Source organism: Cupressus sempervirens, chromosome 1 (genome assembly GCF_028749045.1).
Source record: "Cupressus sempervirens isolate cs-2001-9-10 chromosome 1, ASM2874904v1, whole genome shotgun sequence".
Classification (NCBI taxonomy): domain Eukaryota; kingdom Viridiplantae; phylum Streptophyta; class Pinopsida; order Cupressales; family Cupressaceae; genus Cupressus; species Cupressus sempervirens.
Window position 1 is genome coordinate 710,727,680 of NC_143118.1, and position 10,857 is coordinate 710,738,536.

Here is a 10,857-nt window from a genome sequence, read left to right on the forward strand (position 1 = left end):
GAACTTGCTTAACACTTCCCTATTTCAAAGTTAATAAAATATCATTTCTATTGTCTTAGATTTGAGAGTAAGTATATTAAATAAGTAATAATAAATGAACACTATGATTAATATATTTCTAAAATAAAAATATATTACTTAAAAAATTGTTTACTTTAAATGAATAAAGTACTCATTTACTTGTAAATTTTAAAAATAGAAATTAATCTACATGTATTTAATATATTTATTCTTTTTCCTATTTGCATACAAATTAATTAAAATCTAAACTTTAAACTACATAAATATTTTTAAAATATATATCCATCAATAAATAGTTTAGAATAAAGTAAAATCTAAAAATTAGACACATGTAGAATCTTTTTAATTTCTATATACATGTTTTTCTAATTTATTTCTACAAACATGCAACTGACATTTCTATTATCCATTTTTTTCCATTCTAAAAAAATCTAGATGTAAATAGAATTTTTTTAGATGCATGCAATCTTTCTAATTTTTTCTACATACATATATTAACATTTTTATTTTATATTTTGTTTTTACATTATGGTTATTTCAATCAAAATATGTAGATGTAAATAGAATTCTTTTCAAAAAAATTTATTTAAATTTAAATAATATTATTGTTTTGAACTGAATTTAGCTTAATTGTTAATGATCATATTTATATTTCTAATATTAACTCCAATTTGATCAAAGACCAAATATATTTTTGGTATTTTTGTAAACGAACTTGCTTAACACTTCCCTATTTCAAAGTTAATAAAATATCATTTCTATTGTCTTAGATTTGAGAGTAAGTATATTAAATAAGTAGTAATAAATGAACATTATGATTAATATCTTTCTAAAATAAAAATATATTACTTAAAAACTTGTTTACTTTAAATTACTTGTAAATTTTTAAAATAGAAATTTATATATATATAATATTTATTCTTTTTCCTATTTGCATACAAATTAATTAAAATCTAAACTTTAAACTACATAAATATTTTAAAAATGTATATCCATCAATAATTAGTTTAGAATAAAGTAAAATCTAAAAATTAGACACATATAGAATCTTTTTAATTTGTAGATACATGTTTTTCTAATTTATTTCTACAAACATGCAAATGATATTTCTATTATCCATTTTTTCCCATTCTAAAAAAATCTAGATGTAAATAGAATTTTTTTAGATGCATGCAATCTTTCTAATTTTTTCTACATACATATATTAGCATTTCTATTTTATATTTATATTTGGTCATGATTGTGGTTTGTGCTAGGATTAGGGTCTAAGCTATGATTAATTTTATGATTGTACCTTTAGGGTTAGGGTTTTGTTTAAGTTTATGATTATGGTTACAACTATGGTTTATGGTTCAAGTTTAAAGTTGGGAATGTGATTAGGATCAGGGATTAGTAAATATTTTAAGAGTTCGGTTATAGGTTTACACCATGGTTAGGACCTTGGGACTGGATTTAGAGTTTAATATCATGGTTATCCCTATAGTTAGGTTTAGGATTTTGATCAATATTTTGGAGTTTGTTTTTACATTATGGTTAAGGGTTAGATTTTAGGGTTAGGACTATAACCAATATTAGTGTGTAGGTTTTTAGTTTAGATTATGGTTTGGGCTGGGATTTTCATTATGATTAGAGTTTAGAAAATCAATAGGGATATGTTTTAGTGCTATAATTATAGTTTAATATTGGATTATAGTTAGATTGTACATCATTATTGGGGCTAGGGCTAAGGTAGGGGTTGTTGGTAGGGTTAACTAAGGATGACAATTAGGATGGTTTATCTTTTCAAGTAGAAAAAAAAACTCATATTGATTCAAAAACAAAGAAATTATACTTCGAAAATATTTTTCTATGTCATAATAGATTCGTTTATTTTAATTATTGTATTAGTTATTTAGTTGTTTGATGTTTCAAAGTAAACATGGCTTATTTTATTTAAATTTAAATAATATTATTGTTTTGAATTGAATTTAGCTTAATTGTTAATGCTCATATTTATATTTCTAATATTAACTCCAATTTGATCAAAGGCCGAATATATTTTTGGTATTTTTGTAAACGAACTTGCTTAACACTTCCCTATTTCAAAGTTAATAAAATATCATTACTATTTTCTTAGATTTGAGAGTAAGTATATTAAATAAGTAATAATAAATGAACATTATGATTAATATATTTCTAAAATAAAAATATATTACTTAAAAAATTGTTTACTTTAAATGAATAAAGTACTCATTTACTCGTAAATTTTAAAAATAGAAATTAATCTACATATATATAAAATATTTATTCTTTTTCCTATTTGCATACAAATTAATTAAAATCTAAACTTTAAACTACATAAATATTTTTAAAATATATATCCATCAATAAATAGTTTAGAATAAAGTAAAATCTAAAAATTAGACACATATAGAATCTTTTTAATTTCTATATACATGTTTTTCTAATTTATTTCTACAAACATGCAACTCATATTTCTATTATCCATTTTTTTCCATTCTAAAAAAATCTAGATGTAAATAGAATTTTTTTAGATGCATGCAATCTTTCTAATTTTTTCTACATACATATATTAACATTTCTATTTTATATTTTTTTTTTTACATTATGGTTATTTCAATCAAAATATGTAGATGTAAATAGAATTCTTTTCAAAAAAATTTATTTAAATTTAAATAATATTATTGTTTTGAACTGAATTTAGCTTAATTGTTAATGATCATATTTATATTTCTAATATTAACTCCAATTTGATCAAAGACCAAATATATTTTTGGTATTTTTGTAAACGAACTTGCTTAACACTTCCCTATTTCAAAGTTAATAAAATATCATTTCTATTGTCTTAGATTTGAGAGTAAGTATATTAAATAAGTAATAATAAATGAACGTTATGATTAATATATTTCTAAAATAAAAATATATTACTTAAAAACTTGTTTGCTTTAAATTACTTGTAAATTTTAAAAATAGAAATTAATCTACATATATATATATAATATTTATTCTTTTTCCTATTTGCATGCAAATTAATTAAAATCTAAACTTTAGACTACATAAATATTTTAAAAATATGTATCCATCAATAATTAGTTTAGAATAAAGTAAAATCTAAAAATTAGACACATATAGAATCTTTTTAGTTTCTAGATACATGTTTGTTCTAATTTATTTCTACAAACATGCAACTGATATTTCTATTATCCATTTTTTCCCATTCTAAGAAAATTTAGATGTAAATAGAATTTTTTTAGATGCATGCAATCTTTCTAATTTTTTCTACATACATATATTAACATTTCTATTTTATATTTTTTTTTACATTATGGTTATTTCAATCAAAATATCTAGATGTAAATAGAATTCTTTTCAAAAAATCTAGATGTATATAGAATTCTTTTAATTTTTTACATACATAAAAATCTTTCTAATTTTTTTCTACATACATAAAAGAATAATTTCTATTTTCTATTTTTTATTTTCTATTTTAAAAAAAAAGCTATCATAAAGATTGATAAAAGAATTGATTGCATATGCATTCTTTATTTTGTGCACTAAATGCATTAATTTTTTTCATTTATCTAATGGTTTTGAATGAACTTTTTGTCATCTTGGCATTGCATCTTCCAAACAAGTTTAACCCTAAACCTAACCCTAAATATGGTTATAGTTAGGGTAATATTAAGAGAACTAATATTTAAGACTTCTAGATTAGCTTTTTATCGACTTAACCATTGAGGCTTCACCTGATGTAAGTACTACCATATTAAATACTAACAATAGAAAGAAAGCCACTCTAGTAAAAGAATAAGAAACGAATACAATGATAGCTTTAATCGATGTTTTGTGTATAAGCACACCAAATTCATTGTAGTTCTTGCGTGCAATACAAACCAAGCAAAAAGCCGTTGGCGCCCTTTCAAAATAGGGGAAATTTTTCAGAGTAATTGGTACATCTCAGAAGGGAAAATCATAACAATCGTAATGAAAATCAAGCATTTCTAGAAAACCAAACCTTCTCCTGCTGTTTTTGCCATTTGCAAATCTCGGCATGTCAAAATCGGGTGGTCTGTGATAATTGAGCCCATGTCTGCTTCTGTTGCGTGCGAGAGTGAAATGGTCCCTATCTCTATCTCTATCTCTATCTCTATCAGACGCATAACTCCTCCGATCATTCGCCTCTTGAGTAAATTCTTCGTCTTCCTCCTCCTCCTCTGTCAGCGACTCCGAATGTGGCATGGGCGCTTCCCCACTGCAATCAAAACAATCGCTTGACATCCTCACTGCAAAATCCTTTCTACCCTGGATCGAGGGTTTAGGTTGGGTCCCCATTTTATCTAAGGAACTGAGTAATGTCACCAGTTCCTTGCTCAATGACCTCCGAGCCTCCCTTACCAATAGCTCTGAACCCTGCATCCCAAAAATAGCTCATGATCATAAACTCTCGAATCACAATTAATTGAAAACCAGTCTATCAATCGATCAAATGCACAATTATTTAGTTTTGCCCCGCTAAGGCAGGCACTAGTTTTCACAATTTGAACAAAAAAATTTAAATTTTTTGGTTCTCCACGTGAACAATTTGGGTTGAACTGGTCTAAGGAAAGAAAAAGGCTTAGTAGCCTCTCCTAAGCTGATGGATAGCTAGAAAGAACTAAGAATAACATGATTCTAGATATTTTCGTGCCAATAAGCAGTAGCTTCAGAGGGTGCTGGTTCTATTTAGCGGGCTATTTGCTTAATAGAATCATCTCTCAGCAACATCGTTTATTTAAAACTTCATTGACAAAAGAAACCTTTGGCCTCTCTATAAAGTTGATATAAAATGGCAACTTAAAGAAATTGGAAAATGGAAAAGAGGATTCAAAGAACAAGACACAACAATATCAGATTTATACCATTCCTCAAACAGACGTCTCTTCACATTCCACGAATTTGTTTCAAATTCCCCCACTCTCCGCAAAAAATAAGCATGAATGTGCATGCAAAATTATATTTAACAAAAAAAAAAAAATCATATTGAAATTATTTCGCCCCTATTTTTTCGGGCCCTATTTTTTTGGGTCCTACTTTTTTGGGCCCTACTTTTTCGAGCCTATTATTTCGGCCTTCATTTGGCTCCCTATTATTTTTAATTTGGAAGTTTGTAACTGCTCCCAATTCTTTTTTTATTGACAGGAATCTTGGCATATTCCCGTGCTGGGCATTTGTGCTGCCATTATATAGAACGCCTCTCGGTTAATTTGGAAGTTTGTAACTGCTCCCAATTCTTTTTTATTGACAGGAATCTTGGCATATTCCCGTGCTGGGCATTTGTGCTGCCATTGTATAGAACGCCTCTCGGCGTAAAAATCTAGGACTTCTGCATGTATTATTTCAAGAAATCCTCACCAAACACACCAGAATACTAGTCGATCCTTTTAATTAATGCCAACTCAACAAATAAGATATTAAAACTATATAAAGATTCGTTAAGAACCGTTACAGAAAAAGATTTAATTATGTGAACACTAATACCTTTCGCTAACGCTCGCGTATACTGGACGCTTCGAATCTCTTTTATAAACATTCCCCACCCATCACACAACTATCACACTAAAAGTGCTGTTCTTCTCTCTTTCTTTAATTACCGAACTCAGAAACCCTCTACTACGTTACACAGAGAGATTTGTTTGCTTGTTACTTCAATGGCAGGATGTAAAGAAACAGTGACGCCTTTCATTCTGATAATATTGAGCGTGGTGGCTGTGAATGGTGTGATGGCGCAGTCAAACTGCACCACTGCACTTGTGAGTTTATCGCCGTGTCTGCATTACATAACTGGAAATGGGACGACCCCTTCTCAGGGGTGTTGCGGCTCCCTTGCTTATGTTGTCAAGAATGACGCTCCTTGTTTGTGTCAGCTGCTGAGTGGGAGTAATCAGTTTTTTGTTCCGATTAATCAGACTCGAGCTCTCGCCCTGCCCGCCCAATGCAACGTCACAACGCCGCCTGTCATGAGCCAGTGCAAAAGTAATCTTTTGTTTTTGTGTGTTTTTTTTTAATATTAACTATGGATTAGAGGTGCTTGAAATGGGTGCAAGTTGCTTTCTTAATGTTTTTCTACTATTGTTTGCAGATTCAGAAGCTCCTGTTGCTTCTGGTATTCCAACCAATCAACCTGCCCCGGCGTGATCGAATCCACTAGAGACTAGTGGAAGTATTGGGAGCATTTCATATTCTACATTTAATCTCGTTGTGGGAGTTGTTCTCAACTTGCATACGTTCAGGGCATTCAGTAATAGCTTGCGCTGAATTTTAATTTCGATAGGGTTTATAGTGTTCGAGTAGAAGTTCGCTCTGAGTGTTTTATAATTAATTAAGAGAGTAAACTTTTTCGTAGACTTTCATTCAGAAATGAAGGGTTAGTGATCTAGCATGAGAGAGCTTATTTATCAAAGATATTTTTTACTTTATTTAGATTTATGGAATAATGGTTGTCGACTAAAATATAAAAACACAGTTTTGGATATAGAGAAGTGGTGTTGATTTTATTGTGTTCCTGTATTACGGTACTTTTCGAAACACAAAATTATTTCTAGTACGTTGTACCAACTTTGTGCCATTCTTTTTCATCTGTATTCGTGTATCCTATAATTTATAATTTTTATAGTAGTTAGGATTATAAATATGGTCGTGTTTTTCATTTTTGTTTTGAAAGTTTAAAATTAAGTAGAAATTTAAGAGTTCTATTCAAAATTTATTTTCAGGAAGAAGATTTCTATAAAGTACTAATTTTTTAAAGATTTATTTAAATGTTTTAAGAAAGAATAGAAATTCTTATTTAGAATAGCTTCTTGACATATGAATATGTCTATATTTAAATATAATTCTTAAATAAACATCAATTTTTAAACTTTTTAATAGTTCTTTCAACATATCATTTTAAATCTTTCAATACTATTAACTATTCATAAGTTAAAATAATGTAAAATCTAAATTAAGAGAAGTTTTCAATTAAAAGAGATGGAAAAAGGGTCATGAAACTATGAAAAAACATTATACTTCAAACCTAACTGCTTTGGGCCATAACAACCAAGCAGTAGAAAAGAAAAACTTTAGCCCAAATAGCTAGAGTTGTACCAAATATCAAAATTACTCAAAAACTCGCACAAGTCCAAAGAGCATATAACAATATCAACCCACGCAACATTACTACATCTACAATAACTACCAATGCAAGATAGAGTCTTCCTACCTAACATGTGTGTGGATCAAAAAAATACAAAAAAGCCTTAAGGTTTTATCTTAAAATTACAAGTGAAATCACAATAGCTAAGCCAAAATAGGAAACAAATATAAAACACTAACATAGTAACAAAAACCAAAGAAAAAAGAAACCTGAGGAGGCCAAAGCAACTAGGCCTTCTTAACATTTTTCCAATTTTTAACCAATAAATTGAATTCTTCCATCCAATTAGTAACATCCTCTAGGCTCTTCACCTATTCACTATTATTGTCCTTAAGAAAACCAACTTTCTTGAGTTTTATTTTTCCCATGATGGTGCTTTTGATGACCTTCCTCATCATCTCCTTCTGATCCGTACAAAGAGGTATGGAACTACATTAGTAATTGTCATTTCATACATCAATTCCTAAAATTAATGAAATGAAGTCCATATCTACATAATGTATGATGCAATAGACTAAGTTATGTAAAATTAGAAGTTATTGCAATGGGTGAGTTACATGAGTAGATTAGTCAGTAGAAGTTAAGTATTAATGGAGTAAGTGAAGTGATGATATGATTACTATTTTAACTGAGCTAAAGATGAAAAAAAATTAATCGAGTATTCTATGGAAACCAAGTGAAGATTGGGAAAGAGATTATGGTAACCAAGGTCGTGGTAAGAAACATTTGTTATGTCATAAAAAATAATAAAATGAATTTTATTATAAAATGGCATTTGAAATGATCATCGGTTCACCCTACATTTTTATACTTTGAAGAGAAACGTTCAAGCAAGTTTGAGCAATTGGTGTGTTGTTCAATTTTGAAGCTTGAGATTATGAAATTGTTTGATAATTTTGATGTGAAGATAGATTTGGTGTGAAAGAAGGGCTTACTGAATAAACTTGAAGATACTTATTGAAACTAGCTAGTTTACAAAATGGAATCAAGTTTTGTAACTATGAAGCAAAGCAAGGCTACTAAGGTTAAGTTAATTCATAATGAGGATTTCAAAGAGCCTAATTTTAAACTGCATCCCAAGGTGGCTATGCAAATTAATAAGGTTGGAGCATCATCATTGATCCCCCAAGGGTTTTATTAGTTTGTGATATCTATACATTTTCCCACTCCAAAGTTAGTGAGGTAGGTGATTATGAACTGCATACTTGACCTATGTGAAATTGTGTGTGGATGGAAAGCTAAAGGAATAACACAAAAATCTAGAAATGAAAAGAGTTATAGATGTCTTACGTTTTCCTAAGGCAGTTGAGGCAGACTGGATAGACATTTTGTTAAAAAGGGTTCATAACAAGACAATGTGGTTGGATGACCTAGTGAACATTCAAGAGAAATCATTCACATGTTAATTGGATATCCCATTATCAAAAAGCTTGAAACAATTAGGGCTCCATCGAAGAAGGAAATTGAAGATAACAAGAAAGATAAAAGGGATGGAAGGGGTTTGAAAATCTCTACAATTATTGATCTAGAGATGAGATTTAGCATGTATGTTGTTACTTACAAGATTTATCAATCTAGTAGCCCAAATAGTGTACCATGTCGAGCTATGAATTTGGCATACAAATTTTGAAAATAATATTACAAGAAGGAGGAGGAGGAGGAGGAGGAGGAGGTGTGGGGGGGAGAGGAGGAAAAAATAAAGAATGATAAGAATTATATACTCAACTAAGGACTCTTAACATGTACAATCCAAATTAAACTAAAAGAAAATTCAATGAGAATGCATCATAAGTGAAGTGATCTAAAAGCTCATCCTATGTGATGCAATTGATGCAAGAAGAAGAAGAAGAAGAGGAAGAGGTAGAGGAAGAGGTAGAGGATGAGAAAGAGGATAAGGAAGAGGATGAGGAGGACACGAAGGATGAAGATGATGAGCAAGAGGAAGGGGAAGAAGAAGAAGAGGAAGAAGAAGGCAAGGATGAAGAAGAGGAGGAAGGGAAAAAAAAAAGGGAAAGGAGAAGGAGAAGGAATATGCTAATGAAGATTATTTTTGAAGACTGAGAATTGAATGTTTGGTGTTTGATAACATATGTTTGCTATTGCATATGATATATAGTGCTTGTCGCAATTATATAATTACCACTTTTGTTAATTATTACCCAATAAAAACTGATATCATTCAATACATATAAGATTGAGAAGAGGTTATGATTATGTAGGGGCAAGACCCCTACATAATCATAATCATTAGTTAATGTTAATATCCACGGTGATTAGTACTTATAGTGCTCTTTCAATATACATAATTTTCTTGATCAATATCGACAACATTGCAATGTTGTATAGTATCAAACATTATTTCAACTCATGTCTTGATACTATTGAGTTTCCCAATACTGAAACATAGTATGATATGTAATAAAGTTCACTGATCTTCTATTGGTCTAACATTAATATACTGGTAAATATATTTATATTTATATTTCCATTCTAACACACATACACACATGTGTGTTTGTGTTTGTATCAATTTACTTATAGGATATTACTTTCTTCAATCCAAATGAGTCTATCTTAGCAAAAGATGATTAAATCTCATAGTAAGGTTAGAGAACAACATCCTATGTATAATCTTTTGACACATGCATTTACACTAACTCATAAATGCCTACCAATAGAATATATTATATCTCAACAAGAAATGAGTTATCTTATCTTGATACTAAATTATGTTCTCCAATAGAGTCATATAGTAACTCACATGATATCCATCATGAACCAAGAGAAAGGGTGGATCCATTATAGCTACTCTTTAAGGTTGAAACAAGGGTTTTCATCCCAAACTTCTCACCCATAGAGAAGAATGCATTATGAGGAATTTCACTTCAAACTTATCTTTTGTAGAGAAGAACTTATTCACAAGGACTTACACCTCAAGATTCTCCCTCCAAATAAAATATACTAAGAATTTAGATTATCTTGCTACTCCTTAGAACCTCTCTTCTTCCAAGAATATGTGTAATAAACTATAAAACTCTCACTTAATCAGATATCAATCATTCAAAGTCATTACTTCCTCATAATGTACACATGGGTAGGCCCATCAAAATTGTCTAGTCACACACATGTATTTTTAAATTCCCTCTAAGTATCAATCTTCTAATCTCGTGTGATGCCTTATAAAGTGTCAGACTTCATCTTAATATAGAAGGATATTGGTCTCACATAGTCCCAATCATCAAGGATATTTTTCCTCCAAAATCTAATGCCTTAGTAGCATACTTAGTTTACCCTTCTTCTTCCTTGTAAGAGCATCCTTCTACATCAACATCCAATCAAATTAGAAAATGAAACATTGGTCAAGGTAATTATTCACCCCATCATAATGTCAAATTTCCACATGTTTTATTAATAGAGAGTTTTCAATTAATTTTAACCATCAATTGGTCTAATCTAGTAGATTTGAAAAGAAAATTGCTTCGACTTGTAGATGAATATCCATAATTATAATTCTATTCATTCCTCTCAAGATAATCCTTGTGTTCTTTCTCTAGTTCTATACCCATATTCTATGTAGTAGTAGGAAGAATACCATCCAATACATTAATCTTCCCCAATGAATTTGAAATGTAAGCATCATCATCTTCAGACTTCTTTAATCTTTT

The 10,857-nt window shown here is 29.5% G+C and overlaps 1 protein-coding gene across 1 annotated transcript; it reads left to right on the forward strand.

The window, feature by feature from the left end:
• Positions 1–5,708: 5,708 nt before the first annotated feature.
• On the forward strand, positions 5,709–6,195 carry LOC149579941 (non-specific lipid transfer protein GPI-anchored 5-like). Its single transcript, XM_089802784.1, has 2 exons — positions 5,709–6,033; positions 6,140–6,195. The coding sequence occupies exons 1-2, from the start codon at positions 5,709–5,711 to the stop codon at positions 6,193–6,195; spliced, it is 381 nt and encodes a 126-aa protein (XP_089658910.1).
• The last annotated feature ends 4,662 nt before the right edge of the window (positions 6,196–10,857 follow it).

Excerpts from the sequence above, each read along its gene's own strand:
- LOC149579941 (XM_089802784.1), top strand. The coding sequence starts at position 5,709 with ATGGCAGGATGTAAAGAAACAGTGACGCCTTTCATTCTGATAATATTG. Across the intron at positions 6,034-6,139 it reads TGTCATGAGCCAGTGCAAAA|ATTCAGAAGCTCCTGTTGCT; the intron begins GTAATCTTTTGT and ends TATTGTTTGCAG.